Here is a 20,308-nt window from a genome sequence, read left to right on the forward strand (position 1 = left end):
ATATTGGTGAACATTCCAGCCAGTTGATCAGTACAGTTCTCTAATACTTGGCCTGGTACCCTATCTGACCCCTAATGGGTTCACCCTCCCGAATGATGCTCTCACCTTGACCTCAGAGTGACAAATCATCGTGTCATCGGGGGCTGACGGAGTTCATGAACGTTCCTCCATGCTTTGACAGTCAAAGCAAGCATAGAAGGTATATGACTTGCTGAGTTCTTCCAGCATTTTGTGTGTGGTGCACTATAACATTAATCTCGACTGCAATTCTTTCCTTCTCGAAAGCAAAACAAGCCACGTGATCAAATTCAACAATAAAAGTGCCCAATTGTCCCTGAAATCACAAATGCACAGTGTATATGAAAGCCTTCCTGCTGCTTGTTAATGGCGGGCAGTTGGACAATGGCCCTGCAAGTCCTTCTGACTGAAACTAGGAAGTTGATAATTGTTGGTCTTCCACTATGCCTTTAACCAATATTTATTTTTTGCTGGATATGAAAAGTGCAAGTCATCTCCAATCTTCTTGCTCTACCACAAGCAAAAATACCAATAAGTTCTGTGGATTGACAACTCTTCAGCTCCACATACAACTGACGTTCTTATATTCATACTTTCCCCTGTTGAATTTGATACCTGCATGGGGAGCTGTGGCAGTCAATGTCCAGACCTTTGCTTTTTATGTAATGCTGTGCTGATCTAAATAAAGTGATAGATACAAAACTATCAAAAATTGCCAAAGGTTCGGCTTGTGAATATCTGTGGGTTTATCAAGTGCAGAAGCTTCAAGACAAGTGAGAGGCTCAGTCGAGAAATGATGTTGAAAATTATTGTTGGCAAGTGCGAAAGGAAGAAATTAATGAAAAAATATAAAAGACGGCAACTCTAAAATACACAACTTTATCCACAGGTATAGCACACCAAACAACTAGGATAGGGTGAATCAGATTGGATTATTTCATATAAGTGTGTTTAACATCCGGAATGGTTTTAATGATTTTAAGCAAGTGTAGCATAGGCATTTGGTATGAAATTGGTTCAGGAATAGGTTCAGGTAAAAGCAGATATAACAACAATGTTAAGGAGGCATTTAGACAGACTCATGAACAGGCAGGGAATAGAAGGATACAGACTGTGTGCACGTGAATGGTACTTGTTAGATTATAGAGCCATTAAGTCATAAAGCACTGCAGCACAGAAACATCCCCTTTGGGCCATCTACTCTATGCCAAATATTATTCTGCCTAGTCCCTTTGGCCTGCACCTAGCCCTCCGTATCCTTCTTATCCATGTATTTATCCAATCATCTCTTAAATGATGAAATCGAACCCACATCCACCACTTCCGGTGACAGCTCATTCCACACTCTCGCTGCCCTCTCAGTGAAGATGTTCCCGCTCATTTTCCCCCTGAACATTTTACCTTTCACCCTTAACCCATGCCCTCTAGTTCTATTCTCACTCAACCTCAGTGGTTGTACACCTGCTTGTATGTACCCGACTTATATCCCTCAAAATTTTGTGTACCTGTATCAAATCTGCCCTCATTCTGCTACGCTCCAGGGAATAAAGTTCTAATCTATTTAACCTTTCCCTATAACTCAGGCCCTCAAGTCCCTGCAAAATCCTTGGAAATTTTCTCTATACTCTTTCAATTTCATTGATATCTTTCCTGTAGATTAGCATAATAATCAGCACAGTCATCATGGACCAAGGGTTGTTCCTGTATTGTACTGTTCCATGTTCTCTGAATATAGGCAATTCTGTACAACTCCAGCAATCTATATACACTCTGTGGCCATTTAATTATGTACCTCCTGAACCTAATAAAGTGGCCACTGATATATGTTTGTGGTCTTCTGCTACTGTTGCCCGTCCACTTCAAGGTTTGACACATTGTGCATTCAGAGATGCTCTTTTTCACACCACTGTTGTAACACATGGTTACTTGAGTTACCTTTGTCCTTCCTGTCAGCTTGATCTAGTCTGGCCATTCTCCTCTGATCTCTCTCATTGACGAGGCATTTTCAACTACAGAACTGCCGCTCACTGGATGTTCTTTGTATTTCTTACCATTCTCTGTAAACTCTAGAAACTAGTGTATGTTAAAAATCCCAGGAAATCACCAGTTTCTGAGATACTCAAACCACCCCCTGTGACACCAACAAACATTCCACGGTCAAAGTCACTTAGATCACATTTCTTCCCCGTTCTGATGTTTGGTTCGCACTCCTGAACCTTTTGGCCATGTCTGCATGCTTTTATTCATTGAGTTGCTGCCACATGATTGGCTGATTAGATATGTGCATTAACAAGCAGGTGTATCTAGTAAACTGGTTACTGAGTGTATCCACAGATCACCAGTTTTGTGATATGAGCCAGTACTGCATGTATTTCAGAACATCACAGACTGACACATGTATTCTCATGCCATTAAGTATAACTCAATAGTTCAATATTCCCATTTAATATCAGAGAAATATATGCAATATACATACTGAAATTCTTGTTCATGGCAGACATCCATGAAAACAGAAGAGTGCCCCAAAGAATGAGTGACAGTTGAACGTTAGAACCCCAAATCTCTCCCACTCCCCCCTCCCACGGACAAGCAGCACCAAAGCAACAAACCCCCTCACCCCACCCATTTCCGCTAAAAAGCATCAACACCCTGCACTCACCAAGCATGCAATAGTAAAGCCCCCAATGAAGATCATGATCTGCATCCCCAAAAAAACTAATCGTTCACCCGACAATTCGACATACAAGAGGCTCACTGTCTCTCCCTTTCACAGTGAAAGGGGAGACATATCAAAACAAGTCACTGAATTATGATATTAAATGTCTGTTGCACCACTTTTTTTTCCCCGAGTTCTGTGACTTGAGAATCAGCACCGATCTCTCACCCACTGAAGAGGGAGAGAGAGAGAGAGAACGATTCACAGAGTTTAGAGTTTCCGACAGCTGATCCACTGTTCCCGATGTTCCGTTCTCTCCCGCGATGCTTCAGATTAGGGTCTTCAACAGAACCCAATCCACCCTGAAAGATTTCTTAGTGACTGATCGGGTTAGATAATCCCCTTGATGTCAGACCCAGATACAACCACTGGGACCATTTCCTCCGATATCTCCAAGGCCGCAAATGAAGCCATGGCACACGAAAAGGAGGTAAACCCCTAAGTGTGAGGTGAGTTACTCAATTGCAGTCTTAAGGTTTTGAAGATTGACTGAGCCTCTTATTGGAAACCAAAGCTCGTTATCAGTTTGTAGTTCAGCATGGGAGTCACTGCCTGCTTATCACACTCTACAGCTACCAGTCTCTGTCACCACAGCAGGGGATACTGTAACCATGGTCAAAGTACCTGGATTAGTTATGAGAGAGAGAGCTGGAAACAAATATTAGCAGTTCAGCGATAAATCTTTGTCAGCTTCTGTACAAATGATAAAAGTAGCATAGTGCCATTTTCCTTTATTCTTTCTGGCATTGTGTGATGAAGTAGACTGAAATGGTATTTCACATATAAACATTTAAGTGAGCCTGGAACCATTGAAAACTGCAAAGGTTTGCATCTTTTCCATGGAAGTGAGCTCAGGTAAAACCAGGCCAGTGACTGGATTGATGTTCATTCAAGGTCACACAGGAGTCCAAGTTATTGGAGCAACAAGGAAACCACCATATCTTAGACCACATGCATGCCATTTCTCCATTTCCCATTCTAATTATTATGAATTATGAACAAATTTGCCTACTTCAGCATAGCTGACATCTCTCTTCACATTTTACTTCAGAATTTCAATTCTTGACCTCTGCACCACCAGACAACCAAAGTTGGAACTTAGAAATAACCTTCCTCTGCACTTATATAATCACTTCAAACAGATGTGGTAGACCATTTAATTTTGTCCCCTTTCTGCTTTTGTTCGATAAATTTTGACAGGTTTAATTACGCAAGTTATTTTTAACATCTCATTTAAAAAGACAGGCTTTCAAAAGACCATCTACTTCTCCTGCATTGCCATTTAGTTCCATATGAATCTGTCACCGTCCAGCCTCATCCTTTTGTTGGAAGTGACAATCACCATCTTTTGGAAAATGAAAAGGCAGCTACTTGGCAAAGCAGGCAGGACAAAGGAGCTGTCCTTTTTTTACAAATGTAAAACTCACCACAGCAATCTCATTGTTTCTCTGGAAAGGGAAATGAAGAGAGAATTATTTTGACAATTCACAAACAAGTACAGATTCCTGCAACATTAATGCCTGGCTGACACTCAAGGGTAGGACAGTGTAATATGATTAACTTCAGACTTTCAAATTGTCAAGTATGCAGTTGCAACTTAATTATGGACCTTAACTCCAATCACTTAACTTAAGCAGAAATTGGTAGGATTCTGTTGCTTTGAATGTCTTTGAGCAGTACACAGAGATTCATTCATTACAATTCACAGGCATCTATATTCTGATTATTTGAAAAACTCTTAATTTTAGCTTTAGCTTTTTGGTAATGTCTAGGTATTACGGAATCATAGAAAAGTACAGCACAGAAACATCTAGTCTGTGCGAAACCACTTAAATTGCCTACTCCCATCGACCTGCACCCGGGTTTTCCTTCAAGCTAATGGAAGTCATTTTCATTTGGGGATTATCTTGGTGTCTGCCTAATCTTTATCAGGCACTATTTTAGACCATAAGTCCAAAAATTGAAGAAGCAGAATTAGGCCATTCAGCCCATCAGGCCAACTTCACCAATCAACCATGTCTGATTTATTTCAACCCCATTCCCCTGCCTTCTCCCCGTAACCACTAATCCCTTTACCAATCAAGAACCTATCAATCTCTGCAAACTTATGTGGAAACAAACTCCACAGACTCATTACCTCAGGTTGAAATAAATTCTCCTCATCCCAGTCTCAAAGGGATGTTCTTTTATACGGGGGTGTGCCCTCGTACAAACATCACAGAATCTCCTACTAATGGAAGTTCCTCTTCAAGTCCACTCATTCCAGGCCCTTTAGTATTAGGTAGGTTTCAATGAGATACCCCTCTGATCCTTCAATTTGTTTTCCATCAATGTTGTGTTTGGCAGATGTGCTTCTCAGCAGAATTTCAAGAGATCTGAAATTTAAAATCTGCCAGAAAGATAAAGCTTAGCCTTCTCCTTGTATTAAGATTTAACAATCTTTATACTTTAATCATCTGCACTAGTACTAATTGCATATATTGATGGATCCATTTGGAGCATGGAACCACTTCTATGAATCCCATGAGATTAAAGTGGTGGTGATGTGAATGCAACATTAGCTTAGGGACAGAAGCAGACCACAGTGGTTATTTGTCAGATTGAACACCTTCGTTTGCCACCGATGTTCAAAGGTCAAGTTTAATGTCAGAGAAATGTATACGATATACATCCTGAAATGCTTTTTCTTCGCAAAACATCCACGAAAACAGAGAAATGTCCCAAAGAATGAACGACAGTTAAAGATGAGGACCCCAAAGTCCGCGCCCCCCCCAGCTCCCCCCTCCCGCGCATAAGCGGCAGCGAGCAACAATCCCCCCTCCCCCCTCCCCCCACCAGCAAAAATAAACATGCATTGGTACAATCACCAAGCCTGTACCGACTGCAGGCTTCTCTCACTCCATTTAAACTATCAATGTTCCTCTAACATCACTGGGCCAAAATCCTGGACTCCCTTCCTGACAAGAATCTGCATCAGAAGGACTACAGTATCTCCAGAAGAGACTTTTGCAAGGCAAATGGATATGGGTAATAAAAATGCCTGCATTCCAAAATAAATGTTGGTACAGTACTAAAGCCTGCCTCCTTCTCTATGGCTATTCTTCGAGCTAAACATGCATAAAACGTGGAAATGTGGTAAACAATAGCAATTCCGTGTTCGCCATGATGCGGAACTTTTCTTCTGCCGTCTCCATCTCCGAGCCTACTCTTCCACCCCCACTGATGACCCCTTCTCTGGTCTTCAACCCTCCTCTTCTTCATGGACACCCTGCTCTGGTCTTCTGCCTGCTCTGGATCTCTTTATCGCTAACTGCCGACGGGACATCAACCGTCTCGACTTCACCACACCTTGTCCCCATTCCAACCTCACTCCTTCGGAACGCTGTGCTCTCCACTCCCTCCGCACTAATCCTAACCTTATTATTAAACCCGCCGATAACAGGGGTGCTGTTGTAGTCTGGCGTACTGACCTCTACCTTGCCCAGGCACAGCAACAACTCGCAGATACCTCCTCTTATTTACCCCTCGATCGTGACCCCACTAAGGAGCACCAGGCCATTGTCTCCCACACCATCACCGACTTTATCCGCTCAGGGGATCTCCCATCCACTGCTACCAACCTTATAGTTCCCACACCTCGCACTTCCCGTTTCTACCTCCTACCCAAGATCCACAAACCTGCCTGTCCTGGCAGACCTATTGTCTCAGCTTGCTCCTGCCCCACCGAACTCATTTCTGCATACCTCGACACGGTTTTATCCCCCCTTGTTCAATCCCTTCCGACCTATGTTCGTGACACTTCTCACGCTCTTAAACTTTTCGATGATTTTAAGTTCCCTGGCCCCCACCGCTTTATTTTCACCATGGATGTCCAGTCCCTATATACTTCCATCCCCCATCAGGAAGGTCTCAAAGCTCTACGCTTCTTTTTGGATTCCAGACCTAATCAGTTCCCCTCTACCACCACTCTGCTCCGACTAGCGGAATTAGTCCTTACTCTTTATAATTTCTTCTTTGGCTCCTCCCACTTCCTCCAAACTAAAGGTGTAGCTATGGGCACCCGTATGGGTCCTAGCTATGCCTGCCTTTTTGTTGGCTTTGTGGAACAATCTATGTTCCGTGCCTATTCTGGTATCTGTCCCCCACTTTTCCTTCGCTACATCGACGACTGCATTGGCGCTGCTTCCTGCACGCATGCTGAGCTCGTTGACTTTATTAACTTTGCCTCCAACTTTCACCCTGCCCTCAAGTTTACCTGGTCCATTTCCGACACCTCCCTCCCCTTTCTAGATCTTTCTGTCTCTGTCTCTGGAGACAGCTTATCCACTGATGTCTACTATAAGCCTACTGACTCTCACAGCTATCTGGACTATTCCTCTTCTCACCCTGTCTCTTGCAAAAACGCCATCCCCTTCTCGCAATTCCTTCGTCTCCGCCACATCTGCTCTCAGGATGAGGCTTTTCATTCTAGGATAAGGGAGATGTCTTCCTTTTTTGAAGAAAGGGGCTTCCCTTCCTCCACTATCAACTCTGCTCTTAAACGCATCTCCCCCATTTCACGTACATCTGCTCTCACTCCATCCTCCCGCCACCCCACTAGGAATAGGGTTCCCCTGGTCCTCACCTACCACCCCACCAGCCTCCGTGTCCAACATATAATTCTCCGTAACTTCCGCCACCTCCAACAGGATCCCACCACTAAGCACATCTTTCCCTCCCCCACTCTCTCTGCATTCCGCAGGGATCGCTCCCTACGCAACTCCCTTGTCCATTCGTCCCCCCCATCCCTCCCCACTGATCTCCCTCCTGGCACTTATCCGTGTAAGCGGAACAAGTGCTACACATGCCCTTACACTTCCTCCCTTACCACCATTCAGGGCCCCAAACAGTCCTTCCAGGTGAGGCGACCCTTCACCTGTGAGTCGACTGGGGTGATATACTACGTCCGGTGCTCCCGATGTGGCCTTCTATATGTTGGCGAGACCCGACGCAGACTGGGAGACCGCTTTGCTGAACACCTACGCTCTGTCCGCCAGAGAAAGCAGGATCTCCCAGTGGCCACACATTTTAATTCCACATCCCATTCCCATTCTGACATGTCTATCCACGGCCTCCTCTACTGTAAAGATGAAGCCACACTCAGATTGGAGGAACAACACCTTATATTCCGTCTGGGTAGCCTCCAACCTGATGGCATGCACATCGACTTCTCTAACTTCCGCTAATGCCCCGCCTCCCCCTCGTACCCCATCTGTTACTTATTTTTATACACACATTCTTTCTCTCACTCTCCTTTTTCTCCCTCTGTCCCTCTGAATATACCCCTTGCCCATCCTCTGGGTCCCCCCCCCCTTGTCTTTCTTCCCGGACCTCCTGTCCCATGATCTTCTCGTATCCCTTTTGCCTATCACCTGTCCAGCTCTTGGCTCCATCCCTCCCCCTCCTATCTTCTCCTATCATTTTGGATCTCCCCCTCCCCCTCCAACTTTCAAATCCCTTACTCACTCTTCCTTCAGTTAGTCCTGACGAAGAGTCTGGGCCTAAAACGTCGACTGCACCTCTTCCTAGAGATGCTGCCTGGCCTGCTGCATTCACCAGCAACTTTTATGTGTGTTGCTTGAATTTCCAGCATCTGCAGAATTCCTGTTGTAAACAATAGCAAGGTGTGCTACAGACTTCATAAATACATAAACAGACTGACTAACTGGAAAACTCTTTCAAAGATTTGCACAAGGATTGTTGAATAGGTTTCACTTTATTTCAAAGTTCAGAAGTTCAAAGTTCAAAGTACATTTATTACCAAAGTATGCATATATTTTACAACCTTGAGATTTGTCTCCTTACAGGCAGCCACAAAACAAAGAAACCCCAAAAGGACCCATTAAAAAAAATTGTCAAACACTCAATGCACAGAGCATAACAACATAGAACATAGAAATCTACAGCACATTACAGGCCCTTCGGCCCACATTGTTGTGCCGACCATGTAACCTATTCTAGAAACTGCCTAGAATTTCCCTATCGTAGAGCCCTCTATTTTTCTTAGCTCCATGTACCCTTAAAAGACCCTATTGAGAGAGGAAAAAAATATCATGTAAACAGTAAACATAAGCAAATAGCATTCAGAACTGAAGTTTTACAAAAGGCATGTTATTTATAACCTGAGGGATATGGGTGCTTGTTAGCAGAACCCACTTTTCATTGCCCTTCAGAAAGTAGTCTTAAACCTCCTGTTGCAGGCCATGTGGCGAAGGGGGCTCCCAGAATATTGAACGAAAGGATTTAAAAACTGATGACAGAGAAGGGACAGAGAAAAAAACAAGAGTTTCCAAGTCAGGATGGTGTTGAACTTGGAGTGGAACCTTCAGGTGGTGGTGTATGCAGGGGCCTACAGCCCTTATCCTTCCTGGTGGCGGGGTTTGTGCATCTGGGAGGTGCGAGGGGAGCAGTCATACTGATTCACTGCAAGGCATCTTGTTCACCCTCTGTATTGTATGAGACGATGGACTCAGAAGCACTGCATCCTACATCAGTGCTGTTTAACTTCTGTCCATGCACTGAAATAAAATCCACTTCCACGTCCTCTAGCCAGGCCAAGAGTTTACAAATGTTGCTGAACCACTAGCTGACATCAAGACTGAAATCTGAATATACCAATCTTCACCTCCATTGCTTGGTGTGGATATACAACTTAGCTCAGGTGATGCTGAGACAAGGTCTAGGAGTGAAGGCAGGAGTAAAATTTCAGTGGGCACAGTCACTATAAATGGTCCAATAAGAGGACTGGAAGCCACCCATGAGCCTGAATCCACAACTGAAATTCATCTTCCTTTTATCAGCAGGGAATAATGAGCAATATAATTAGTATAAGGAAGGAGTCACCACGGTAACGGTTAATGTGATACTACTACAGCTTGGGGCGTTGCAGCTCGGAGCCCAATTCCAGCACTGTCTGTAAGAGAGTATGAATGTTCTTCCCATGTGTGTATGTGTGGGTTTCTTCCAGGTGCTCCAGCTTCCTCCCACAGTCCAAAGACGTATCGGTTAGTTGGTCATTGTAACTTGTCCTGTGATTAGGCAAGGGTTAAATTGGTGGATTGCTGGGTGGCGTGCTGGAAGCGCCTATTACACAACATATTCCTATAATACTCAGTTCCGACTATCTTACACTCCAACTTGAAAGAGAAATTGTAACAGTATGGGAAGAATTAGAAAAAAGCTTTGAATGGTGCAACCTATGCAACTGATGACGGAACGCAAAAGATGGAGTCAACTTATTGCTCAAGAAATGCAAACAAAAAGCAAGGTGACCTGTCGGTGTTACTGACGGGCAGATCACTCCAAGAGCAGACAAGCAGTATCACTCCAGGAGCAAGTAGGGACAGTATCACTCCAAGAGCAGAGAGGGCTCTGTCACTCCATGAGTAGGGAGGGCAGTGTCACTCTAGGCACAGACTGAGCAATGTCACTCAGGGGCAGACAGAACACTGTCTCTCCAAGAGCAGGCAGCACAATGCCACTCCAGAACCAATACGAAGAGTGTGACCATTCAGTCCTATTAGTGTTGCAGCTGACAATTCACTCAAAAACCAGGATCAGCATGTGTGGCCATCATTACTGTTGGTGCTATAGCTGAACAGGATCATACCAGGAGCAGGTCCTGATGCAAATACAAAATTAGGAACAGGGAAGGCCATTTGGCCCTTTGAGCCTACTTTAAGATCAAGGCAGATGATGCACCTTAGCATCATTTTCTAGTAGCATCCCTATTTGTCAACATTAAGGGAATCCTCCGTATTCCAGAGGTCCATCCTCCACTGAGAGAAAATGTTACTCCTCGACTCTGTCTTAAACAGCCTGTCCTTATTCTGAAACTATGACCCCTGATTCACTTCAGCCAGGAGAGGTACACCTTTCTTCCATCTAGCTTCAAAAAATTTGTACCTTTCTTTGAGATCTTCTCTCATTCTTCAAAGCTCTGGAGAATTCAGTCCTACTCTACTCAATTTTTCCACATTGAGCCAATCTTCTATCTCTAGAACATGTCTTATGAATCTTTTATGCCCTTCTCTTTGGGAAATGCATCTATTATGAGGCAAGGAGATCAGAACTGTACATAAGACCATAAAATATAGGAGCAGAAGTAGGCCATTCGGCCCATCAGTCTTCTAACTATTCAACAAATTCCACAGATTTACCACCCTCTGACTAAAGTATTTTCTCCACACCTTTATCCTAAATGGACGTCCTTCAATCCTGAAGTCATGCCCTCTTGTCCTAGACTCCACTACCATAGGAAATAATTGTCATATAGAAACATAGAAACATAGAAAATAGGTGCAGGTGTAGGCCATTCGGCCCTTTGAGCCTGCACCGCCATTCAGTATGATCATGGCTGATCATCCAACTCAGAACCCTGTACCTGCCTTCTCTCCATACCCCCTGATCCCTTTAGCATCAAGGGCCATATCTAACTCCCTCTTAAATATAGCCAATGAACTGGCCTCAACTGTTTCCTGTGGCAGAGAATTCCACAGATTCACCACTCTCTGTGTGAAGAAGTTTTTCCTCATCTCGGTCCTAAAAGGCTTCCCCTTTATCCTCAAACTGTGACCCCTCGTTCTGGACTTCTCCAACATCGGGAACAATCTTCCTGCATCTAGCCGATCCAATCCCTTTAGAATTTTATAAGTTTCAATCAGATCCCATCTCAATCTTCTAAATTCCAGAGAGTATAAGCCTAATCGATTCAGTCTTTCATCATATGAAAGTCCTGCCATCCCAGGAATCAATCTGGTGAACCTTCTTTGTACTCCCTCTATGGCAAGAATGGCCTTCCTCAGATTAGGGGACCAAAACTGCACACAATACTCCAGGTGTGGTCTCACCAAGGCCTTATACAACTGCAGTAGTACCTCTCTGCTCCTGTACTCGAATCCTCTTGCTATGAATGCCAGCATACCATTCGCCTTTTTCACTGCCTGCTGTACCTGCATGCCCACTTTCAAAGACTGGTGTACAATGACACCCAGGTCTCGTTGCACCTCCCCTTTTCCTAATCGGCCACCATTCAGATAATAATCTGTTTTTCTGTTCTTGCCACCAAAGTGGATAACCTCACATTTATCCACATTAAATTGTATCTGCCATGAATTTGCCCACTCACCTAACCTATCCAAGTCACCCTGCATCCTCTTAGCATCCTCCTCACAGCTAACACTGCCGCGCAGCTTCGTGTCATCTAATCTGTTCAGGCCTTTTAACATTCAGAATGTTTCTATGAGATCAACCCTCATTCTCCTGAACTCCAGGGAATACAGCCCAAGAGCTGCCAGACATTCCTCATATGGTAACCCTTTCATTCCTGGAATCATTCTCACGAATCTTCTCTGAACCTTCTCCAATGTCAGTATATCCTTTCTAAAATAAGGTGCCCAAACTTGCACATAATACTGCAAGTGTAGTCTCACGAGTGCCTTATAGAGCCTCAAAATCACATCCCTGCTCTTATTTTCTATACTTCTAGAAATGAATGCCAACATTCCATTCTCGTTCTTCACCACCAACTCAACCTGGAGGTTAACCTTTAGAGCATCCTGCACAAGGACTCCCAAGTCCCTTTGCATCTCTGCATTTTGAATTCTCTCCCTATCTAAATAATAGTCTGCCTGTTTATTTTTTCCAACAAAGTGCATGACCATACACTTTCCAACATTGTATTTCAGTTGCCACTTCTTTGCCCATTCCCCTAACTACCTATGTCTCTCTGCAGGCTGTTTCCTCAACACTACCCTCTCCTCCACCTATCTTTGTATCATTGACAAATTTAGCCACAAATCTATTAACCCCATAGTCCAAATTATTGAGATACATTGTAAAAATCAGCGGTCCCAACACCGACCACTGTGGAAATCCACTGGTGACCAGCAGCCAGCCAGAATAGGATCCCTTTATTCCCACTCTCTGTTTTCTGCCGATCAGCCAATGCTCCACCCATGCTAGTAACTTCCCTGTAATTCCATGGGCTCATATCTTGCTAAGCAGCCTCATGTGCAGCACCTTGTCAAAGGCCTACTGAAAATTCAAGTATACCACATCTACTACATCTCCTTTGTCTACGCTGCTTGTAATTTCCTCAAAGAATTGCAGTAGCTTAGTCAGGCAGGATTTTCCTTTCAGGAAACCATGCTGGCTCCAGCTGTTCTGTAATCTCATCCCTAACAATCAATTCCAACAACTTCCCAACCACTGATGTCAGGTTAACAGATCTATAGTTTCCTTTCTACTGCCTCCCACCCTTCTTAAATAGCAGAGTAATTACTTGCAATTTTCCAGTCATCCGGTACAATGCCAGAATCTATCGATTCTTGAAAGATCATTGTTAATGCCTCCGCAACCTCTCCAGCTACCTCCTTCAGTACCCGAGGGTGCATTCCATCAGGCCCAGGAGATTTATCCACTCTCAGACCATTAAGCTTCCTGAGCACCTTCCCAGTTGTAATTTTCACTGCACATACTTCACTTCTCCGACACTCTTGAATGTCCAGTATACTGCAGATGTCTTTCACTGTGAAGACCGATGCAAAATATGCAGTCAGTTTCTCTGCCATCTCTGCATCTCTCATTAAAGTATCTCCAGTGTCATTTTCTATTTGTCCTTTATCTACCCTCAGCTCTTTTTTACCCTCTATATACTTAAAAAAGTTTTTAGTATCTTCTTTGATTTTAGTTGCCACCTTCCTTTCATAATTCATCTTTTCCTTCCTAATGACCTTCTTAGTTTCCTTCTTCAAGTTTTTAAAAGCTTCTCAATCCTCTATTTTCCCACTTGCTTTGGCTTCCTCGTATGCCCTCTCTTTTACTTTTACTTTGGTTCTGACTTCACTTGTCAATCACGATAGTGTCCTTCTTCCCTTTGAAAATTTTTTCTTATTTGGAATATATCTGTCCTGCACTTCACTCATTTTTCATAGAAACTCCAACCATTGCTGCTCTGCTGTCCTTCTGCTAGTGTCCCTTTCCAGTCAACCTTGGCCAGTTCCCCCCTCATGCCATTGTACTTTCCTTTATTCCACTGAAATACCGACACATTGAAATTTAGTTTCTCTTTCTCAAATTTCAAAGTGAACTCGATCATATTGTGATCACTGTTCCCTAAGGTTTCCTTAACCTTAAGCTCTCTTATCACCTCCGGATCATTGCACAACACCCAATCCAGCACAGCCGATACCCTAGTGAGCTCAACAACAAGCTGTTCTAAAAAGCCATCCCTTAGACATTCTACAAATTCTCTCTTTTGAGGTCCAGTACTGGCCTAGTTTTCCCAATCCACTTTCATGTTAAAATCCCCAACGATTATCATGACATTGCCCTTCTGACACATCTCTTCAATCTCCTGTTGTAATTTGTAATCCACATCCTGGCTGCTGTTTGGAGGCCTGTATACAACTGCCATTAGCGTCCTTTTACCCTTACCATTTCTTAACTCAACCCATAGAGACTCTATACCGTCCAATCCTATTTCATCCCTTTCTAATGATTTAATATTATTCCTTATACACAGGGCCACACCACCCCCTCTGCCTACTAACCTATCTTTCCAATACTCCATATATCCTTGGACATTCAATTCCCAATGGCAGCCATCCTTTAGCCAAGTTTCAGAGATGGCCACAACGTCATACTTGCCAATCTGCAGCTGAATTTCAAGATCGTCCATTTTATTTCTTATGCTGCATGAATTCAAATATAACATTTTCAGTCCAGTATTTATTGCTTTCTGTTTTAACTGCACCATGCCTCTGTTGCCCTGTAACTCATCCCACTGGCTGTGATTAAGCCTCATCTCCTGCCTGTCCTTTCTATCATCTCTGTTGCATGCTACCTTTGATTTATTTTTGTTTTTCCCCTTCCTCAGCCCTATCACTCCTCACTCCTATTAGATAATACTCTAAGTGCAATATCCACTGTGCTGCCAGGATAATCAAGGACACGACCCACCCAGCCAACACACTTTCCATTCCTCTTCGCTCCGGGAGAAGGCTCAGGAGCTTGAAGACTCATACGGCCAGATTTGGGAACAGCTTCTTTCCAACTGTGATAAGACTGCTGAACGGATCCTGACCCGGATCTGGGCCGTATTCTCCAAATATCCGGGCCTGCCTCTCGGTTTTTTTGCACTACCTTACTTTCTATTTTTCTATTTTCTATTTATGATTTATAATTAAAATTTTTAATATTTACTAATTTTTACTATTTTTAATATTTAATATTTGTAATCCAGGGAGTGGGAAGCGCAGAATCAAATATCGCTGTGTTGATTGTACGTTCTAGTATCAATTGTTTGGTGACAATAAAGTATAAAGTAAAGTATCCTCAAGGCACTGTGCAATTGCAACAAGTCCTCCTTACTCCTGTATTCAAATCATTTCACAATAAAGGCCAATATACTATTTTCTCACATCATTACTTCTAGTTTGGCCTTCAACAACTTGTGTCCAAATCCACCAGGGTCTCTTTGATTATCAGCACCATCATATTTTTCAACATGCAATAAGCATTCCTAGTTCCTGCTGTGGGTTTGAGAGATGTGATCAGTGGCGATACCAGCTCACTGCAGTACACGTTGTCCACCTTCTGTATTATATGAGAATGAATTCTGCACCACTGCATCCCGGATCAGTGAAGCCCAGCTGCTGTTGTGAATCAAAATGGATAATTTCACAATTTTCCATATTCTATGTTCTCTCCCATTTACTCATCTTCTCTATGACCCCCTGAAGCCTCTTTACATTCTCTCCCATACTCACAATCCCATTTCATTTATCATTAGCAGAGTTGGAAATATGACATTCGGTGCCCTCATACAATCATTGATACAAATGGTTCATGTTGTGAATAGTTGGTATTCAAACAATAATCCCACAGAACCTTAGTAGCTACAGGGGCCAACATAAGAACAATTCATTCTCACTCTTTTTTTCTGCCCAGAAACTAGTTCTCAAACCATGTCAATTTGTTATTCCCAGTTCCACAGGCTGGGCATACCATGCTGACTGCTGAGTTCCTCCAGCATTGTGTGTATGTTGATCTAGATTTCCAACATCTGTAGAACCTCTCGTGTTTATGATTGGCCATCAGTCCTGTTGGTGTTACTAGTGGATAGTGTCAATTCAGGAGCAGATGCAGGCAGAGTAGCCATTAATGAGTGATTGATGATGTATTAAGTTTAGTATTAAGTTATATGACTGATAATGGGTGAGGATAAGGTTAAGGTAAGTGACGGATGCCACTTTAGAGCAAGGCTTAGAACACATGACTGAGGCTTAGGGATTGAGTTAGCGATTGAAGATAAGTAATTTTGGTGTTTGGTAATTGGCTTATTTACATGTACTGAGCTAAAGTGCAAAGCTCTGTCTGCATGCCATCCAGACAGATCAGTCTATACGTAAGTGCATTGAGAAAGTACAAAAGCAAAACCAGTAACAGAGTGCAGAATATAATGTTCCAGTTGGAATAAGTGCAGAGCAGGCAGACAAATAAGATGCAAGGTCATGATGAGGCAGATTGAGATAGGGAGTTCATTTTTACCATTCAAGAGTCTTGTAAGTGCAGAAGCCTTGTGGCACATCTCCTCAAGCTTTTGTATCTGCTGATGGAAGGGGGGAGAAGAGAGAATGAGTGACGTGGGAGAGGACATTGATTACATTGGTTCATGGCCTTTCATTATATTCTGCTGAAAGCTGTCTAGGGGCACAATAGATCAAAGAACTTGACTATTAATTGTTACATAGAATGAAAAATCTCTGCCCTCAATTAGTTCACTCTGTGATGGCTGGGGTGGAGGGGGAGGGGATAGTGTGGTCTTGAGATGGAGAGCAGCATGGGATCAGAGGGCAGCTAAGAAATGCGGTGGAATGAGGCTCTAACCTCCTAGCCTATTGAAGTTAGTCCCTCTAGGGGTCCTCATTTTGTCCTGAAGCCCCAGAAACACTATTACTGAATACTGACTGTGTTTGGTGATAATCACTATGCCCCCTACCTACCTGAACAGCACCAACTAATATTGGTCAAAATTGGGAATGTATCTGGTGATCTTGCTGAGGTCAACAGTAGAGAATGAAAAGCTTCCTCCAACTATGGTACAAGCAAGCAAGTACCTTTGCCTGATTGTACTGTAACTTTAGCGAAATATTTTATGTTTGCTACCAAATTCTGGTGACGCTTATTTAGTAAAAGTCCATCCATCTCTTTAGGACAAAGTACTACTTAACTCGCTGAAATATATTTGCATGCATTCAGTGACACCAAAGATGTTCCAAAGTATCCCATGTAATAATTGAAATACTAATTACCCATCTTTGACTCTTGATTGAAAGCATTTCAATGAAGAAAGATTTTTGATCTTGTAAAGGACATATTAACTTCCAGTAGTAGGTTACTCTGTAGATGTGACAACTAGAGGTTTGCACATATTCTTCTCTGTGACCTTAATGTTATAGTTTAAAACCAGGGCAAAGCCGAGAACTGTGATCAGAAACTTTGCAGAGCAAATCCCAAGGGCAGTGAATTTCCTCAGAATGAAATGTTAAGATAGTTCCTATATTTTGAAATAGACTGACCCACGGAGTGATGCCTAAAGCCAGGAATCTGTGCTATTTTGAGGGATTTATAAATTATCTATAAGAAATCATCCCCACTTGGCAAGGAGAGTTGTAAAGAGATAGAGTCAGGTATAGCAATGCAATGTGTAATCCAATCTCACTGAAATACTTTGATGAGCAAAAACTACAAACTTCAAAATCTCCCATTCTTTCCTTAACAAAGAAGTCAACATGTACAAAAAGTTGAATTTTCTTCCTCAAATTATCACCCATTTTAAGTTTACTTTCCAAATTATATGAGAACCAGGAAGCTACAGCGTTTCTCCCTAGTGTTAGAAGCCAATGTTATGAACATGGTTTTGAGAAAATTGTTTTTATTTTAATTGGGAAGGAAGATGTCCAAAAATCATATATTGATATATGTACTATAGGAAGCAGCAAAACTAGCTTGCTTTACATTGATCAGAGAAGGAGTAAAGGTGTTTGCAAGGAAATTCATTACTTACACAGAAAGTTCTTTACTTACTGGCTTGTTAATGCGTGGAATATGCCTCTAGATAGAGGACAGCTGGGAAATTATTTCATAACTATTTGGAATAGTCCAGTGCTGGACTTTATGTATCTCTGAATGAATGAAGCAAGAATGATTTCCACTCACTATAAATATTGTGATTAAAATTCGGGGTACGATTAGAAGTTGGGGTACACAGGAGAAAGACCCCCAAAGCAACCTGTGAGGATATCCTAAGGCCATTGAAGAAGATTTAGCATTTTACTCGGCATGCCAAGGTGAACGGACTTCATCTCTGAATAAGTCCCTGCGTAGTAAGCAAAATGAACTCCCCATCCTCTATGGTTAGTTTTGAAAATCAAAAGAGATTTTACTGTAAACAATTGATAACTGGCTCACTTGAGATTAAGAACAATCGTAAATCACTTTTAAAAAAACAACTTTCTTTTGCTGTTTCCTCTTGCAGGTCTAAACATGAAGGATGCCCAGGTTGTTGCACTGTCAACAGGGACAAAATGTATAAACGGAGAATACATTAGTAACCAGGGTCTAGCACTAAATGATTGCCATGCTGAAATTATTGTACGGAGATCATTAGTTCGTTTCCTTTACTCTCAGCTGGAACTACACTTAAGGTAAACAAAGAAAAAAAATCATTTCCTCTGTTCATCTTCACCCTTTGCTCTACCATTATCTTCAGAATGAAGACAGAATGTGCGGATCAACCACAGTTAATGTCTTTCCAGATTCTCAATGCCTGTTGCACAAACAAGGACGAAGGTTTACTAATCACATTTAGTCCTACCTCTGGGAAGGTTTTAAAATAATGTTGAGGAATAAATTCAGAAACATGATACACTGCACATGTGAAACATATTTTCTATTCTAATTTAAGCCAGCCTATATTGCACACCTCTCATGTTCAGTTGTTGTCTGTATAGATGACCAAATAATGAAGAAAACAAGTATTTTAGAAATGTATTGGCCATTTCACTCCACACAGCATGTGGTTGTGTTCTGGATATTTCCCTAAATCTGTCCAACAACATTCCAACACCACTGTCTCTTGCTCCTCCACTCCCAGGAGGTAGGCAGCGGAAACAGCTTTCATATGTTATAAAGCCTTACAAGTTCGGTTTAGAAATTTCAAATTACCTTTATAGTAATATGGATGTAAGTAAAAATTTAACACCGTCCTTGTCCTTTTATAAGACTGGAACAGAATTCTGATGAATTGAGGTGGGGGTTGGAAAGGTTCCTACCACTCTGCATCACATCCTTACATTGTAATGTTCTTAATTAAGGGAATACTGCGATCCTAATTCAGTCGCACAATGTGCTCTCCAGGTGATAGTTGGTCAAAGAGAAGTCATACCTAATGAGTAAGGGAATATTCTTAAGCTCCATATTTTAGACTGAGGATGATCTGTACTGGAAGGTCTCCCAAACTGAGCAAAATATAAGCAGCAAGGCATAAAAATTAAGTCCTGCTGATTCCATTGGACCCGACCCATTTGTGATTGGATCAAAAGGCAGACTTCAGAATTGTTATCCTATAATTAATTCCAACTTATAGCATTTCTATGTTGCATGATTGAGTCTATTTCACTGATATCTATCAAACGAAACGTCCGCATGATTGTTGAAATACACATCAAGCATAAAGAAGTTCTTGTATTTTAAGTATTCTTATTATCATCCTTATATGTATACCTAATGCTAATACAGCAAAATGTCTATTTCCATATCTGTGTGATATGTACTCCAACAATGGACCAATTGAAATAGACTGCATGAATTCCAATAAAACAGAATTGATTATATAATACATTTTCCAAACCCCATCTCTTTCTTCTCCTCCACTTTCGTATACGATTGTAAAAGCTGGTGTCCTAGACCTCTCTTTCAAATATGTTGATTATTTGGTTACACCTAAGTCTAATATCAATACATGAAGGTGGCTTGTTTGCTTGGTGATCTGGAGTTAATCATCTGATGTCTACAGAAGCTAATTGATCTGCTTTGTAAACACACAATTGATTTCACCCAGTTTTTGTGCATTAAATAGGTTCTGGATTTTTCTCTACACCCAAATCAGAGGTCCCCAAAAAGCCCACTAAATTGGGACATACTGTAGAAAAACGAGGGCTTTTGGATAATCCGCTTGGTTGCATAGTTTATTAATATTTACACATGCACCAAGCTACAGTGAAAAGCCTTTATTTTGTCTGCCATCCAGAAAGATCATACCATAGCATACACATCAAGATAGTAGAAAGAAAATAGTGTGCAGAATATAGTGTGTAGTCACAGAGACAGCGCAGTGATGGTAGACAAATAAGGTACATTGGCCATGATGAGGTGAATTGAGAGATTAAGAGTTCAAAAGTTCATATGTTAGTGCATGACAGGGCTTTTCAAGAGTCTGAAAACAGTGGTATAAAGCTGACCTTGAGTGGG

The 20,308-nt window shown here is 42.2% G+C and overlaps 1 protein-coding gene across 2 annotated transcripts in view; it reads left to right on the forward strand.

Annotated features, from left to right (window-relative positions):
* The window catches only part of adarb2 (adenosine deaminase RNA specific B2 (inactive)), an 832,269-nt gene that overhangs the window by 645,705 nt on the left and 166,256 nt on the right, over positions 1–20,308 (forward strand). For both annotated transcript variants that reach the window (XM_063044383.1, XM_063044384.1), the window contains one exon: positions 18,315–18,483. In XM_063044383.1, the coding sequence (XP_062900453.1) occupies positions 18,315–18,483 (169 nt within the window). The remainder of the gene's footprint in view (positions 1–18,314; positions 18,484–20,308) is intronic.

Source organism: Mobula hypostoma, chromosome 3 (assembly GCF_963921235.1).
Source record: "Mobula hypostoma chromosome 3, sMobHyp1.1, whole genome shotgun sequence".
Taxonomy (NCBI): domain Eukaryota; kingdom Metazoa; phylum Chordata; class Chondrichthyes; order Myliobatiformes; family Myliobatidae; genus Mobula; species Mobula hypostoma.